Below are 18,434 nucleotides of genomic sequence, written 5' to 3' on the forward strand. Positions count from 1 at the left end.
GCCTCATGCAGATCACTGTAGATATCCCGAGTAACAAACAATATTCCTCACATCGCTGTAGATGGAGTTACCACGTAATCATTACCCGTTGCAATGCCATGCTGCCTTTCTGAAGCATGAGTAATGTTATTTCTCTAAACCAATTCAACCCCGTCAGAGTGTACTGAACACAAACTAACGTTATAACTGCCCGGTCACTTGAAAGACACTTTTGCAAACCAGCAGCCATAAAGACAGAGCTAAACACCAGAGTTAGCATACAAGCTAACAAGCTAGATGTACCAACAAGTTACGTAGTTTGTCTGCAACATCGTATGGCCATATGTGCCATTGCAAGTATTACTGGAACCGTCGCCACCATTGGCTTGTGGTTAAAACATAGAATGAAACATATATCAAGCAGTGGTCCTTACTTGTCCAACAGAAAAGCTGCTAACTCTGCCTCACTCTTGAGTCCTTATAAATCCCGCAGCTCCTTCCACCTCTGAAATGGCGCTCCGATATTTATCCTTGTTTTCTCTCTGGCTCGGTCCACTTCTTTCTTTTAACACTGCTTTTCTTCGTCAGTCTTCTTATTTCTTCTCTTTGACGTGAGCGGTGGTGGGGTATTCTTTGGCTCTGTTGTTGTTGTATGTTCTCCACCATTGTTTTCAGTTTGGGCTTGAAAGTATCTGACCAGGTAAGAGCAGACACTGCTCCTGTGCGGGGGAGGGGCACTGCCCAGTATGTGCTGCGTGAGGAAGGGGGGCTTTATGCACAAGAGTGATTGACACTTCTCAGACACTCTCCTTGGCTCTGATTGGTTGTATTGAGCTGGGAGTGGTGGATACTTGCAAATCAAATTAGGGCCACTGGGTGGAGCCACAGACAGTGGATTTTTACACAGCTGACTTGTATCTTATTCTACTGTCAGATCATAATGACAATTTTGGCAAATATAACCAAAAATAGTTACAGACTACAGCTTTAACTTTCCAAGCCTGAATTAAAATTACCCTTGTGACACCCTGAGTTCTTTTTAAAAGCACAGTTAACTATAGCTATTTCACAGAACGAGTTCTCCTCATGATGAGTAAACAGTTGGTTCACTTTTTGCAGTAATAATACTTCAAAATGGTTAAAACTGGAGTATCCAATTTTCTATATTATAAATTCAATGTGTCATAAGCTTACATAAACAAGACTAGCTTTTTAGATAAAACTTGTACGGGATCACCAGCCATTTTTTCTCCTCATGCAACCAAGCTTGACTGATCGATGCATTAGCCAGAAATGTGAGAAATCCCTGTAGCATGTCTGTGATTGGTTACAGCTGTACCTGTTCTCCCCCACAACACAGACAGTATATAAATGGCTAAAGTTAGCTCCACCTCAACCAGATTTGACATAAGAATCAGAATTCCTTTATTGAAGTCCTTTATTAGAAATAATCTTTTATGTTAACATATTATTTTCCTCTTTTTACATAATGAGTCTTTTTACCTTTCATTAAGCGTTGCTGATGATTCTTGTTTAATAAGTCATTCGATTCCTCTTCCTCATGGCCAGTGCAGTTTGTTTTTGCATCATGTCCACCTGAGCTGTGCATGTGAAGATAAAGAAAGTATGTACACAGTATTTTATCTAGAGCGCCATCGCCAATAACATAAAAGTATACACTGTAAAAGTCTGTGTGCAGGTCGACTTTTCGAGTAGTGGAAACAAACAGAAGAAACAGCAAGAAATAAAGACATAAATGCTACATAGACATCCATACACAAGGAAAACACTTCATGCTAATGAATACCTATGTTAAAAACCCCAAACTAAAACAAAACAAACTGATCCATTTGTGCCAAACTCTGTATATTTGATCTGGTTCGTGAGTCAAACATCTTCAGTCCTAAAGAGAGGGATTGATCATGTTACTGTCCTCCCCCTGTCCCATGCTTTGGAGACATATTCAGAAAACGCAAACTCATAATCAGAGACACTTACAATTACAGCACCATCCTCAACACCTACCAAATCTAAATCTAAATCCATTTTTAAATCCAGATTTGTCGTAAATCACGATATGCAGGACAGTAAAATAAAAGGAATTTCATGCTCCACCACATTTAGCTAACAATGTTCACAGATTCTTTCAGCGTCAGGCGCTCCTCTGTGTCTGCCTGTTTCAACATGCACTGGCAATATACCACATCTCAACTGTGCACATAGAGATCTCTGACTTTTAGGGCAATTATTCCTAACATTGTATTCACATCTGTTCTTTGTAAATAAACAATAAGCTTACTCCACATTTCCTTATGCCCATGACTGTGAGCCTTTAGCCCGGGCTCGGTGTTTAAACTCCTCCACCTCCACATTTGTTTTGTGGAGATACTTCTTTTTTTTTTTTTACAGTCCATGCTCTTCTAATAAAAAAAAAAAGTCAGAGTGAAAATGCTGCCCTCAGGTCAATATTTAGATGGTTAAATAAGTCCATGCACATCTGGACACAGCAACTTCTAGGCATTTCTTTGTTGTTAAACCGCTTGAGCTCTGATGAGTGATCAGCAGTTTACAAGTTCTGTCACAAATTCTGGCTTCGAATGAGGTCCGGACTCTTCAGCCCAGTGACAGTGACAGTGTTTGTCTATAGTCACACCTGTGTAGCTACGGCTCTTTGTTCTCCCGGGCTGCAGCAGGATGTCCTCCAGCATTTTCTCTCTTTTACTGAATTAATTATTTGCCTGCACCTACACAAACCTTCCAGGGCCTGTTGCAGAGAAGCATCTCCAGAGCATGACAACTAGGGATTAATGGTGGAGACTGAATGTGTGCTTAGCGATGCGCAGTGCTTGGATTACAGCAAACGTACAGTAGGTAAAAAGGTTACAAAGTAAAGTCATCGTCATTTGTGGGTGTTGTCTTTTAGTATCCTTTGGGCTTTGTGCAGACATCTCACTTCCAGAGCGTCCCACATGCCTTTTGGTATTTGTGGCGTTTTCTACTGCTATAAAACTCTCACAGCTGAAGTATCGGCTAAACACTGTCATAAGTCTCTTGCTGGCCTCACTCACAACTTCCTAACACAGTCTGAGGACGTCCTTCTCGAGACAGATTTAGTTTCTGCTGTCATGTGTTTGATTCTTTTTGCGATTGCTTTACTCTGAGGGAGAGAGGTGCTGCTGTCAATACGTTGCCATCTTTGACAGGGAATTGACTTTCCCTTCCAGACCTTTCAGACCCAGCTGCATTGGACCAAAAATCATATCTCACAGTCCCACCTTGAAGACGCACAGGTGACCTCAATCCAAAAATAGTGTGTGAATTAATTTGCAATAGTGATGGTTCAGGTGCATCATAGGGGAGTGAACACTTAATTATGCAATAATCTGGTACTTTATTCGGATCCATTTGTAGTTGTTTGTTCTCTCTGTGTAAACACTGTTCAAAGGTGCTGTATCTGTTAAGATCAGGCTTGACCTATATGTGTTAGATGGTATTGCATCACTAATAATGGCTACATTTGCTATATAATATGCACTGTAAATGCATGATAGAAAACTAAATATGAATGCATAACACTGATAATGACATAACCATTTAAAGCAGCTAACAGAAGCTTCTATTTTGTTGATTATGGCGACCCCTGTGGACAAAAGCGGTGTGAGCCATTTTCATTTTTGAAACAGCTCTTTGCAGGATGAACGGCAATGACGTAATCTATCCATTTGCAGCAATGTGAGATTAATAACTGTGAAATAATGATATTGAAACAAAAATAAGCTTTGTTTTAGTGACGTAACACCAGACTACAGCGTAGCATCTTTTCTCAGGCTGTGAGACTCATTAGTCTTGATTTGTCAAAAATAGTTTTAATTTCCTGACTTATCCGACCCAGATATGTGTTAATCCTGTAACTGTTAAGAACTGGCCAGCCCTCTCACAGATGGTCACAGTTGCTTTTGTAGGTCATATAGGCACAGCAGCACTTTACTGAGACTCTTTCATAACCACTCAAAAGTTCCTTTTAGTACATTTAATGGGGGAATTGTTTTGAAATAACACTCAGGGATGTGTGTAATGAGTTATAATCAGTGATGCACGATATATATCGGATGGATAAATTATCAGCAGATGATAAAATTATAGCCGATAAATAGAACCGATAATACAAAGCCAGACTTAACAAGTGCAGCATTTACACACAGTATGTGGCGGTATGAACCTTTAAAGTTGGTTTGCCAGCCGCCAATGAACACTGAGAAGAACAACAAAGATGCTGTCACATTCATGACATAATTTCAATGTAGACAACAGCCACAAATGTCGTTGCTGGAGTGACCTTGACACAACACATGTCGTGCATCCCGAGTTATAATGCATTTTGTTTTTCCACTTTTACATTGCTAGAATGAAATAATTAAGCTGTAACAGCTTTTCCTGAAAACAGTTTACTTAGGATAAATTGCAGACAAGGGAATCACTTTTCTACAGGGTGCCTACATTATTTTAAAATGTCTGTTTAGTGAAGTGACCACAGCAAACTAAACCGAAATATAGATCAGCTACACACTGGGGAGAGAATCCCCAGAGACCCTCCTTCTTCATCTCTCACCCCTGGTCCCCTCTGTCCAGCCCTTAAACAGATAAAAGCAAAAACCTAAAAAAACAATTTGAAAGGACATGCACCTTGGTTATGACATATCTGCCAATGTACCACTGGATTAAAAACTTCCCGATGGATGAATGAATACAGGCAGAGAGACCAGTGTGGAAATATATGTACACATTTTATTTAGGACAGAGACACAGCCTCGGGGGAGGAGCAGCAACTGGCTGCAGCATCAATACAAACAACATTGAGATCATCCTTTCTCACACGTACATACATCTACCTGCAGGCACATTCAGGGCCAATTATTTTCCAACACCCCAAAGTAAAGGTGTGCATGGCAGGACAGAAGCGATGGGAATTGGCAAAGAAATCAGGAAATAATGAGGGTAAAAAAAAATAAAAAATAAAAAAAATCAGCACACGAAGAATCAAGACAAATTCGAACAGCCTGTTCACAAGTGTTTTCTCGACAACACACCTCGGGATTTTTTTTTATTACTAATGAGTCATTTTTGAATGCATGATCTTAATTGACTTTTCCTTCCTTCCATGTAGCCTGACTTCATTCCTTGTGATTTACACATCTCAAGAAAGTTTCAAGAGTCTGATGGTGAAATTCAGGAACCAATCAGTGTGTGGAAAGTCTGGAAAAAAAACCCATGAAAACTATGAAGCGCAGCTCAGCGATTTGCAGAATGTTTACTTGTCGTCGCAAAGTACGTCATAAATGGGCTTTAACATGCAACATCTCTCTTAGAGTCTGCTCTGGAGTCTTGTCAGATTATCTATGGATAGGAAAGAGCGAGTAATCCTCAAACAGCTCTCACAATTCCCCTGGCTGGAGTTAGGATCTTTGTTGTTTAAAGTCTAACGCCACCATCCCTCACTTTGTCATCTTTTTCTGTCACTCTCCACCAGTTGTCACTTAACAACAGATCTACCCAGATCCTACTCCTCTTCAAAAACATCCGTCCGACTTTTCCACATACTGATTGGTCACTCTGTCGCAAGACATTCAGGGTAGAAGATGAAAATGAAAACCATTTAAAAGCCAGTTCTGATGTTGCTTTGGCTGCACTTTAAAGCTCCCCTTCCGTTGAACACAGTCACACGAAACCGTGTTGCATGAAAGCGTCAAATTAAAGGGTGGTTGTTGTTAGCAAGAGAGACTAACAAGAATATGGTCAGAGAGTGATGGAGAGGCAGGAAAGGCTTTCTCACAATGTACACGCCAAAGTCTGTATCTGCGCAAGAGAAACAGAAAGAGATTACATTTTCATGCAAACAGCAGCGGGTGCAGGCGTCCAGACTGTCTCGTCTGGCTACGAGCTCGGCATTTTGGCTCTTTTTCTAACGTTTTGTGTGTTGTCATTGAGACAAAATCACAGAAGAGGAAGCAAAGCTATTCAAATCCATGGATTAACAGCACAAATCAGAGTTAGCGTTAGATGTGCGCCACTGAGCTTTTGTTAATAATGTTTTTTAAAATTCAAAAATAGCTACAGGGTTTAATCCACTCTTCACTTTTTAACCTAGACAGGAACAAGAGAGAAAAACACACAGTAAAAGTAAAAACTGTACGTAGGTTTTAAGGCAGCATGGAGAGTCGCCATCAGTTTGAAGTTTCTGACAGCAGCGGTGGTTCATTTAACACCGCAGATGTTCGACGCTTTGAAGACATACTGCTGCCCCGAGCTCCGAGTTCACAGGCAACATCACACAGCTAAAATCTAGGCGTGTTTCTCTCGACATTTAGGTTTATGTCTTGCTGTAGAGGGGGGCTCCTCTAATATCAACTACACTTTTTAAATTCTAACGATAAAGATTGTCGGAGGAGAGCGAAGGGGAGCGCTGACTTTTGATTGGCAGTCGTGCACTGACAGGCTTGGTAAGATTTCTGCAGCGATCAGTTAGCGACTAAAAGGCTTTTCAATTAAAAAACCCAGAACCTTTTCTAACAGGGCCGGCGATCTAAGGTGACACCTTTTAGCCCTTCAAAGAAAATCAACAAGCTTTTTACTGTACACACTAAATAAGTTAACCCACTCCTACAGTGGCAAGGACAACAAAAGCAAAAGTCAGTCATCAGCTGACCACTTTATAACAGTATGCATGTAGGTAAATATTTATATATAGTATGTGAATATGTACAGACCAGAAAATATAAACAACACCTCTGCGTGACAGGCAAAGGGAACTTTTCTTCATTCATTCAAACACTCGACATGTTACTTTGCAGTCTTCTCATTCTAGTGTATTAACTTTTGGTTTTAAACAGTGTTTTAAACAAGATACAGTGCGAGTAAAGCAATGCAACTATGTTGTGTCTGTGAATCAGGAGGGTCGAGACAGTGTTGATGTGACTGCTCTCCTGACAACAAACTGGTCTCCATCACCCAAATGTGACACAAGGGAATTATTTGGGAACTAGAAAAGTGCACAAAAAAGTATTTGCCATTTGTTGTCAATGGAGCACATCTGACATCCAAAGCACATCATAGCTTTAAAAAAAGAGTTTTAGGCTACTTGTTCACCATGATAGAACTGATAGCTTCTTAAGGGACAACACACAAGTTAATACACTGAAAAGAATCCATTACAAAATAATGTGTCACCAAAAACATGAGTGGGAAAGCATCAACTTGGTCCAAGAAAAATGCTAAAAAATGAAAAAAAAAAAAGAAAAAAGAAAAAAAGAAAACAGTACTGGAAAATTCCCTCCCTATATTCTTCAAATGCACCCAAAAAACGTTCTACACACACAGGCTAGGTTTACAAACAACACACACATCTATCACATCCACTCAGACAGAAGGTGGAACTCGGAGAAAGGCACGACTCAGGAGGGTCTCAATCTGGGAAGTTACTACAGTGAGAGAGGAGAGAGTTTCTGAGTGCCTCCCTCTACCCAGAAGCTGCGTAGCGATGGCATCACCAACGAATGGACGGGCTGCTCGAGGGTTACTCGAAGTTTAATTGACCTCACGAGATCCTCAGATTTGTGCTGCATATGTGGGCCAATGCAGAGCCGTGGCCTGGACAAGATTCAGATGTCATCAATGAGCTTCAGTCTTTGAGAAGTTGCAGTGACGTCAAAGGAAGCCAGCGCTTAATTAACTTCACCGTAATCATGATCCAACAAACATTTCCTCTCTTAGAAGACAATGAGCTTCGGCAGAGTGTTTCACTGTGTGGTGTGTTTAATTGTGGTTTGCTGAGCAAAGTGGGGATCATTGCAGCTGGACTCTGTACGCACAGATGAGGAGCTTGACCTGAGGAGAGAAAAAAGGAGCAGTTAGCATAGTCCATAACCGCTTCATCTCGATTAAAGTTCACCTTTTAGCCTCTTACGCTTATTGAGGCAACAACTTGGAAGCTTTGTTTTTCAAAAGCTTTTACATCGGCTGGTTCTACAACCCCTATTCCAAAAAAGTTGTGACACTGTGTTAAAAGTAAACAGAAAAAGAAGGTAACCCTTTGCCAATCCTATTTCACCTATACTTGATTGAATGTAGTGAAAAGACAAGATATTAAAACAGGCACTTGAATTATTTTCCACCAACTTTATATCACTACAATGTTAACAGTATATGCAGCTCAACTTCCCTCTATTGCCTGCACCCAGTGCCCCCAACTCTTTTACTGTCAAAAATCTATCAAATGATGAAAAAAGCGTCATCTGGTGTTTTCTAAAGCTGTTGTATCAACTACAGATTGATGTTCCATATTTTGTATATGTGCATCCCCAGACATAAAGAGTATAGGCACATCCTCACGCCCCTCACCTGTTAAAAGAAAGACCATCTCTCTCTGGAGAGAGGGGCGTCTCACGTCAAACAACTATATTTTAGTTTGCTGTTTATCTGCAATACCATTTGGTTGTTACCAGCCTACCTCCTCGCTGTTTCCTGCTTAAAAACAGACTACAATTGAAAACCAAGCACCGCCCAGTTCGCAGTCCGTCACCAATCAGGTGCAGTGCAGTGCCTTCTGATTGTTGTTGGTTTTCTACCTATTCAGCAAAATAGCATAACCTTTTATTCTGTTCTTTTTTGCGCGTGTAGCAACAATTAAACAAATATTTGAGTCTTTCTACTGCAGAGACAGCCCAGTTTTATGTATGGGCCATCTTTCCAGCAGTGAAGCACTTCTTTATAAGAGCAATATATAAGAATTTTACTTGAAAACATAAAAAAAAACAACCTAAAATTATCACCAGAATGTTAAGAAACAATACATTTGACATTATGTTGCTGCAGAGATAGCAAAGTTAGCATGCTAACCAGCTGGCCTGTCTTGGTCCAAAGCTCCTGCTAGCAGTGTAAACACCAACACTTTCCCCGTGTTCTGAGCTCCCAGTTCAGACTGATAGCTGCCCGGCTAACAGAGCTTCCTCACCAACAGTAGCTACAGTCAGCAGCAGTTAGCGGTTATTCAGTTAATATGCTGCCACGGATTGGTTTTGAGTATGAATTTCAAAAGAAACCAGTTCTTTTTTCTGCAAATGTATGTTAGTTATGATTTGATGCCTGCAGCATGCAAAATGAGAAGAGGGACATTCACAACTTTTTATGAGAATCTGGGTTTTGATGGTTTGGATGGGATTTTTAACATGAAAGAAGAAATGTATAATCTAATGTCAGCTTCATCCTTTAACATGAAGTGACTCACTGAAGGGGAAAAAGATGATGTTAGTGCAGAATTTCACTTGCTGCATACAACTTCAATTTCAATGAGAAAGATACTTTGGCAGATACCTTGACCATACTATTTCTTTACTTTCTTTGAAGTATTTTTAATACTATGATTTTACTAAAAGTATAACAACAGAAAACATCCTCTCATGACAAGGGCATAGAAAGAACCGCAAGAGGACAACGTTTAGGCTACAAAGCAAACAAAACTTGTCTGGCTAATACATTGTATTCCTTGGTGACATTGCAGAGGCTGGATCAGGTTCAATTATCTTGCAGGAGGACCCCCACTGTTTACATGCAGCGGTCTAATTGAAATGAATGAGGAAGCTGTGTTCTTTAATGTAGCAATAATAGAGGGGGAAAGTCACGCCCCTACTGCTGGAGCTCATGGGACCATATTTTGGGCAAAATTTGGACAGTAGTCAACAGGGAACGTAATCAATTTGTAATTCCAAAATTGCAAATGATTTCTCTCGTTAACATGAGACTACAAAAGTAAACCTGCTGACTGACATATCATCTGTGTTTTTGTGAAAGCGCATTACCTTGGCGGTTGGTGCCTCTGCCAGACGAATGAAGAGTCTGTTGATGCCTGGAACCGGGCTGAAGGAGTAGATGAAGTGACTATCCTGAATATTTGAAGACAAGAAAGTATACATTGAGAAAAAGAAGCATATAATAAAGCATTTAATAAAATAAAATAAATTCAACACTGAAGCTCATGTATGTATAGTTTCCCACGACATATCTTACATATTATGACACTCAAACTTTGAATTATGTTTCCTATTTTCATTTTACTCCTCTGTATTCTACCAAGTGTTTTCTGTTTGTTCTAATAATCTTCTTGTAAACTCTTGCTTTTAGTCCAGTGCTGTGTAACTGTCTGCTGTTAAGAACCAACCAGGAAGATGGGCAGCTGGAATTTGTCGTTGAGCACCACGGCATGGACGCTGCAGGGTCCGCAGAGCCTCGCTGTGATTTCATTCAGAAAGTTAGCATGAAAGATGAAGAGGAGGATGCCTGATCCTAGAGTGGGAGGGAGGGACAGAGGTATTGTGGGAGAGGAAGAAAATTAAAGTTAAAAAGGTACAGAGGATCTCAGAAGTCTCTCACAATGTCATCTTCATAGGAGTGGTCCCAAATCTCAAATGGATCAATGACAATGTTATCAGCTCAACAACATGAAACCAAACCTCATTCCTTATGTTATGTGACAATGATAAAGTTGTTTATCAGCTGTAAACAGAGCTGATGAGCTCAAAATCAAAGTTTGTGTTTTACCCTCAGGTTGAGGCTGTGACTTGAAGCCAAACTCCATGGAGAAGTCCGGTCCTTCACATAGCCTGTGGCAGGCGAGAGGGAAGACGGGCTCCAGCAGCACCAGACGAGACTCAAAGTACGCTCGGATGGTGTCCTCCGCAACACTGGACAGCCTGAGAGACAGAGAGATGGCCAGAAAAAGAAATGTTAAAAATGCCATTATAAGCAAAATGCATGAGAATACATGATGGTTGGAAGGACAGGAACACAAAACACACATCAAAACACAGGGATCTAATTTTAAAACTGCTGTGTAACCTTCTGTTTATTGGTCAGTATTGGTAGTATAGTGCTGTGTTCAATTTACTGACATCACCTCTGATGATTTCTTACGTTTTTTAAAGATTTTTTGCAGACATACCACACGTCATTAATAAAATATTTAAATCTTTCTTTCGCCTTAGAAACACATGTCAATGCATGCTTTCCCCATCACTAGTGTTGAGTGAGAGTAGAAACTATGCTTAGTACTCACATGCTTATGTGGTCCTTGATGAGGTCATACACCATCAGACTGTTGCTGAGCTTGGCGAAGTACATGGCCGTGTTCTTGTGTTTGGACAAGATGTTGCAGTCGGCTCCGTACTCCAGCAGGAGGCGCACTACGTCAGCGTTCCCTCTTTTGCATGCCTGAAGTGAAGGACAGGAAACATTAACCAACACAACTTGAGTCCTCTGTACAGATCTGACCGCTGGAAATCACTATAGGTAAGAAACCTGAAGGTACATTGAATGTTTACGTCACAGCCTGTCTCTTTGCCTTGTTTTATCCCCTGTGAGCGACGATAGATTTGCTATCTGTCTGAATGGTAAAAGTGTGTCATCCAACCTGGTTTTTGGTCTCACTAGCTAGCTAGTCTAGCTAGTCTAGCTTGAAAATATTTGTGACACCTCTTGGCTCAGGTTTGAAATTTAAAAAAGGAGTTCTTTTAGGAGATGGGTGACATGATTGAAAACAATATGACAACACAAGTTTGAATCCTACGTTGTTTTCATCATGTTTACATGTAAAGAGTATTCTTCTCTCCTGCCTCATTAATCCTGGTGCATTTATTAACGTCTTGGTGCATTCCAATTGAGTTAATTGGAATAGTGTGACACAATTGTTGGGATTGTGTATCACATTCATGTGGCATTCATTGTGGTTCAGCAGAGCTGTCAACTTCATTTGGAGGATCAGGTCTTCTCTGTCAACTTGTGTGTGAACTTGACCATTACCCTCATCAGTGCCGTCTCCCCGCCTAATGTCTGAGCGTTGACGTAGGAGCCCGCCTCCAGCAGAATTGCAACAGTGGTCAAGAAATTCTGAGAGAAGACAGAAATAAAAAATAAAAAAAAAATGAGTGAGGAAACTGTAAAATGTGCTAATGTGAACCACCAGTGTTTTTCATTTCAAACCTGCATCAATTGGTTTTAGGCCACTTTGGGGCAGTTCAACAAGCTCAAATAACAACACTGACATATTATCACGTTCTAAGGATTTGAATGCTAATGTGTTGACTTATTTAAACTCTAAGCAGAGGGTAGCAGTATTCCACCATGTAGTTCAATATTTACTTTGTCTGAGGGAAGGGGCTGAGATATCCATTCTAAAAAAACAGACCTGTACAACATCACAGTAAATAGTAAAATATAAGGTTGAGATGTCATGTTACCTTGTCAGCAGCATGCATCAGGGCTGTGGTGCCATTCTTCTGCCGTCCATTCACCCTCACCCCCTTCTTTATCAGCAACCTGAGGATGTCGTCCTGCCCCCCAGCTGCTGCGAGCATGCTCAGGGACATACCACTGGCATCCTGTGGACAGAGCGAGAGATATGAGACTACCATGTCACATATGAAGAAGTCTGTGCTCTAATAAATGAAAAAATAAATGTATGCCATCTGATTTAATGATGAGGTGGATCTATAAATGACTTGGGATATGAAGTCAGATTAAATGTGAGAGGCATCAGGCGGGGCATTAGTCCTGCACTTGTATGCTGTATACTTGGGCTGAGGAAACTGGTACCTTGTCACAAGGATGTCTATTCTATCAGAAACACAATGAAAGTCATAATGCAGTAATTTCTCTTCACTGTTCAACAACCTCAGTTGTACTTCAGGAAGCATTTATGTTTACTTCAATCAGCTTCTGTAGATGATTTATGGATTCTGAAAAAATGTCTGTCCCCCTCAGCAGATACTGATGTGTGATACAATGTGTAGGTGTTGCTGCAAAATCGGTGTCAAATAATGATTGTGCACAAAAAGCCAGGAGGTTTGAGCAGGCTTGTCACTGATATTACTAATATTTCAAATAGTCACAATCATTCTGAATTTTTATTTGCAGGCTTGCAGGAGCCAGGAGCCAATCTCAGTTAACATAGTATACATCCATACTATGTATACTGGTGTAACCCACACAGGAACAGCGAGAACATGCAAAAGCTGGCAGGTTAAGACCCAGAATTGTCTTTGTGTGATGTGATGTCTAGTGTATCACCCCTAACTTTGGATTTACAGGTGAAACCCTTCAACGTTGTAACATTTGTATTTTGCTGACATTCACAATGTGAATTCACAAAGCTTCAGCAAGGTTTGTATCTCACAGAGAAAAAAACCTAAGTTTAAAATCAAATGAAAAGAAAACACACAAAAAAGCCAAAAACAAAACATACGTTTAAATTAAATGCATCATTTATGAAGCACGTTCACATTGTGAGTTACTTTAGAAAAAAACTTTGTATGGTAGTGAATGGACTGAGACAAATCATTTTTTGATCCCATCTGAATTATGTCATGATTCACGTGTTTTTCAATTCAAAACATAATTTTTCAACTTGAGAGAATCGCAGTTTGTGAAAAAAACCAAACTATAATCAGATTGGGAAATTACGTCATTATAAAGTCTACACAGCCAACAGTTGTAGTGATGTCTCCTCGTTAAACGCTCACCAAAACCCGTAACTTAAACATCGTACAGCTCACAGAACTGACCAGCTCTCCTTTCACATTGCTGAAGTTGTCAACATGACCAGATTAATTGTGACTTTCATCTCTTTTAGTACCCTCTCTGTGCTTAGTTGGTGGCCATGTTGGTGTTGTTGACGTGTGTAAAGTGAGACGATGTAGTTCACTGAGCGCTCCAACGCAAAACTAGATGATATTCAACTTAAATTATGAAACTGTGTCTTGACTAAGAAAATTATCTTTTAAATTGCCAAACATCTTATGTGTAGTTCCCGGCACAATCAAAAAAATATTTGTCTCTCTCCATACACCACCATATAAAGTTTTTCCGAAATAAGGTCCCATGGGGTTTTGTTGGAAGTGGTGAGACATCGGCTCGCAAAACACTTGCAAGTTTAAATCTATTAAACATAAATTCCTTTGGCACTTTGTATTAGAAAAAATCTGAGTCATCAAATAAAAATGCAGAAAATTTGACATTTAACCCTGTAAGAACAAATAAACAGTATATTTTCATAACAACGCAATGTTTTTTAAGTCAAGTAGCATTTTATTGTACAAGCAGAAGTCATAAGTTTCTTACAATACTTGATAAGAGGCATTAACTGAAGGCATCATAATTGCACCAAAATCAACAGTAACACGCACTGTGTGCTTATACAAGAGAAAGAAAGCTATCTACTTTACAGGGAAAAAAAGTGTTGATTTGCAACAACAGCAATGGTAGTGTCTAAACGATCATTTATCATTTGAGGACCAACTTCATTTTCCAAACACTGATTTATCTGACTACTGTATGAACTGCAATAGAGATATACCCCTTTCACATGGAAGAAACAACACAGGAAAAATCTGTTTGCCATTGGTATGAATGAGTTAACATGGGTTATCTGACCTGGTTCTGCGTCAGTCAGGATTCTGGGTCTGAGACCAATTGCTTTGGTATGAAAGGGTGAACACTTGTCACTATACACAGGTTCACTACAGCTGCTACTGACGATAACACAAAAGGTTTTGTCCTTGACAAATAGCAGCAGTGCTATCTAGAACTCTTAACCATAACCTCTGCTCCTTTGTATCATAACAATAAACAAAAAATACTTTAGACTGCATGTTAAATGCAAATGAAGACATCTACAGTTTTGACTGACCCTTCCGAAAAACATATGGCCCACACCCCTTGCTGAATATCGAGCGTAAAATAAAAGCTGTGGTGACCAATTTTTAAAACTAAAATGTGACTAACCTGTTTAAACAAGACAACAGTCACAAGTCTTGGTCCAGCAGTCTGCTCATGGTAAATTAACTCATGGTTAATGAACATGTGTTCATAATCTGTTTTTAAACCTTCAGCAAGGTTTGTATCTCACAGAGAAAAAGACCTAAAGTTTCAAATTAAATGTGTTCAGCAGATGGAAAAAAACAAAATACAAAAACAAAACATTATGTTTAAAATCAAACGTATCATGGAACGTGTTAACGTGATCGCAATAATCGATACTGGGAAGAATCAGGTTATAGAACAAATCTGATTTGACATGTTTAAATGCACTTTAGAAATTTTTTTTTACATTATTCAGTTGGATTTCTTTCCAAGAACGTTTTTTCACTTGCTAGAAGCACATTAGGAGCAGGGACTTGTGGAAGAGACTGGTGCTTAAGGAATGCTCAGATCACAAATGGAGAAAGAATTTCAGAATGTCGCAGACAGTAAAGGCGATAAGTGAGCATTTAACAGGCTAATTTTTATGGCAATTTCAGTTAAATGTGATAATGCTAGGAACAATCTGAATTTACTTAAAAGGGGTTCTATGAAACAATTCGTAGAAATGTGCAGATGGTAACATGACATGACAAGTATTTTAATGCTGCTGGACTGTGGATTTCTTTGTGAAGGACATGAGGTCCACTAACTTAACCAATGTCAGGCTTCCACCACAATACATAAGTTGCACAAAGGCCCTTTACGGCCACTGTTTAACATCTATTTTGCTCACACCCTTACTTTTTAAAATGTAGAGGGGATGCCACATTCAATTTTAAACCTTTCTGATACTTGTCATGCATTAACTGTGTAACAACACTAAAAACAATAACAAAAATTGTAACCTGTAGGTTTACGGGCCAAGGTGGTAAACAGCTCACAAAAGTTACCAGGAGCAGAATTGCTATGCTTCTGTAAGATGCAATCAACACGAATAGGACAAAGTGTAATAAAGCAAATGATCAAAATAATAAGGCAATCTGATCTTCACAACTGGATATTAATGTTAAAAATATCCAGATAAAAGTGTAAAACAAATTAATACAAATGAGACCAATGCTGCGCATTTTACCTCAAATTAGAGTACATCAAATATGATCAAGTACTAAAATGTTCTACACAGTTGCAGTATAGTGATATAAAAATACAACCAAACTTTTCGGCAGTTTGTTAAAAAAACAAATCTATAAATGAAGATAATGGACATTTATCGACAGAATCCTCAAAGAACAAAAAATATGTTTTCAATATTTAAGTGAGAGGTATACAAACAGAGCTCCTAAATCTCTAACATCAGCAAGGAAGGTAAGTCATGACTGCTGCAGGCTATTAGGGGCCATCTACAATTTAGGCTACTGGCTAAAGCAAGAATATTATACAATTAGGCCAGGCATTTGGGAATTATGTAAAGCAAGTCAACACATATGTTGGAGGGACTAGCTGCAAAGATTTGCTGGTAGTTTTTCAATTTCAGTTTTGATCATCAAAATTGATACAAATGCTACTGAAAACAGTACAGACAGAAATAGATGTCCATGTGAGTTTTGATGTAAATAAAAATAAAAATCCCACTCAAAATGTAAAGTCACTGAGGCTACCTTTGCCCAGTGCAGGGTGGGGAATGCCCTGTTAACGATGGGAGTTCGTTACTTTCACCTGTTTCCCAAATGCTGTGTTTGAAACTGTTGAAGTCTATTAGGGTGTCATGTAGGCTAACTGCCACGGACAATGACTTGTGGCAAATTGCAAATCCTGGCAAAATATTGTTCACATTTACTGAATGATCACACATCTAAAAACACAAACATTTCTAGAAATAACCTGTGATGATCTGACAAATTGACAGTGTTATATATCTGACTATGTTACATACGTAGATGCAATCTAACCATACTCAACATTAAAATCTGCTTTGCCTGACCCAAAGCTACAGTTCAAACACCCTTAGTTCAACCTATTTTGTTTATATTCATGCAACAGCACACCAGGAGCTTGGTCTGATGGACTTGATTCTGAATATTTCAAGAGCTTCTTAAAAAGTGTGACTCAAAGAAAGGCAGGGCAGTTTGTCAACATCCATATGGCTAGTGAGACCAAGGTTCACTGACAGTACTCACATCTGCTGAATTCTTGAGCCACATATAATTTGAGGCTAAATCCACATTTATCACACACATAAAATCTCACTGATCATGTATTGTCTTCTAGCGAGTCCTTTTTACAAATATTTACAGGGATAGATAAACAGGACCATCCCACTCTGTGTTTGGATTAAGAGTCTCTGGTTCCTGTCCAACACTTTGTTTGGAGGCGACCGGATGCCCTCTTCTTTTCATTGACTGAATTGAGTTATGTACATAGTATTTGACTTCCCGCCATGTTCTGTTGTTTAGAGCAGGTTCAGCAGCTAAACATGCATCACAATCCTTTTTGCCTGGCACTTTGACCAGTTTACAAAAGTCTCCAAATTGACGCCTCACAGCTGCCTGTTCCTCCTCACTCCATAACCTCTTGATTCTCTTTTGAGGCTTGGCAGCTGAAGTCACCGCAGGGGACATTGGTGAACTTTCCTGTACCACTCGTGTTCTGTCAGGAACGCTGGGTCTATGGACTGTTGGGACAACCTGTGCAGTTGGAGGGGCCCTCGGTGGGTTTGCTGGGTAAGCTGGTGCACTTGAATGGTTTAGAGGTGTAAATGAAGAAATGATAGGTCTAGGATTTAGTGTTGAGAATGCAGGGACCATTGGTGAGCTTGGAGTATTCAATGGTGTGAATGTAGACACCATTGAGGTACTTGGTGCATTAAGGGCGCTAAAAGTAGGAATCATTTGTGAACTTGTAGTGTCTTGTGGTGCATACACAGAAGGGGGCAAAATACTTGTGGCATTCTGTGTGTAAGGAGGAGACATTGGCATCATCATGTTCTCTGATGTGTATACAGGAGGCATTAGTGCATTTGTAGTGTTGTGCGGAGTAAATGTAGGAACCACTTGTGTATCAGTAGCATTCAATGGTGTGAAAGTAGAAATTAATGGTTGACTAGTATGGACCATGTCTGTACTAGTTGAACACAAAGTAGCATAAGTTGGAGTCAACTCTGTGGGGAATGGTGTTGATGATTCTCTCAGGTTGGTTTGTGGTGCCATTGTCATACAACAATTTGTACTTAGGTGATCAGGATGCACTGTTGTCAGACTGCAGACAACATTCTCGTCTTCCAAATCTTTCTTTGAGGTTTGAACTCCAGGCTTTGGGCTCTCATCTGCAGTCCCCTCAGACTTATTTCTCCTCCGTATTGTCTGTAGTGTGTTGTGAACATAGTTTTTGACATCTGTCCAAGATCTTCCACCAAGATCTGGTTCAGCAGCTATACAAGCATTGCACTCCTTTTTGCCTGGAACCTTCATTGTTGTGATGAATTCACACAAGTAACGCTTCACTGCAGCCTGCTCCTTCTCACTCCAAGGCCTTCTCTTCAATGCCGACTTCTGTGCAGTTCCTAAGAAGATAAAAGTGTATTAAATCATCATTTTAGTGTAAAACACAATGTTCAATAAAGTTACATTGCAATACACCCTAAATTTAAAAATCATACAAAATTTAAACTGTTG

At 39.7% G+C, this 18,434-nt stretch overlaps 1 protein-coding gene across 4 annotated transcripts in view; it reads right to left on the reverse strand.

Annotated features, from left to right (window-relative positions):
• Nucleotides 1–4,742: 4,742 nt before the first annotated feature.
• Nucleotides 4,743–18,434, reverse strand: part of mphosph8 (M-phase phosphoprotein 8) — a 28,699-nt gene continuing 15,007 nt past the window's right edge. For 3 of the 4 annotated variants that reach the window (XM_030427974.1, XM_030427972.1, XM_030427973.1), the window contains one exon: nucleotides 14,087–18,322. In XM_030427974.1, the coding sequence (XP_030283834.1) occupies nucleotides 17,052–18,322 (1,271 nt within the window). In that variant the 3' untranslated portion in view covers nucleotides 14,087–17,051. Of the gene's footprint in view, nucleotides 7,861–9,830; nucleotides 9,915–10,189; nucleotides 10,315–10,569; nucleotides 10,722–11,083; nucleotides 11,239–11,826; nucleotides 11,914–12,263; nucleotides 12,405–14,086; nucleotides 18,323–18,434 lie in introns of those variants that run through there. The other variant, XM_030427975.1, reaches the window with a different exon arrangement.

The sequence above is a fragment of the Sparus aurata genome, chromosome 9, assembly GCF_900880675.1.
Source record: "Sparus aurata chromosome 9, fSpaAur1.1, whole genome shotgun sequence".
Classification (NCBI taxonomy): Eukaryota; Metazoa; Chordata; class Actinopteri; order Spariformes; family Sparidae; genus Sparus; species Sparus aurata.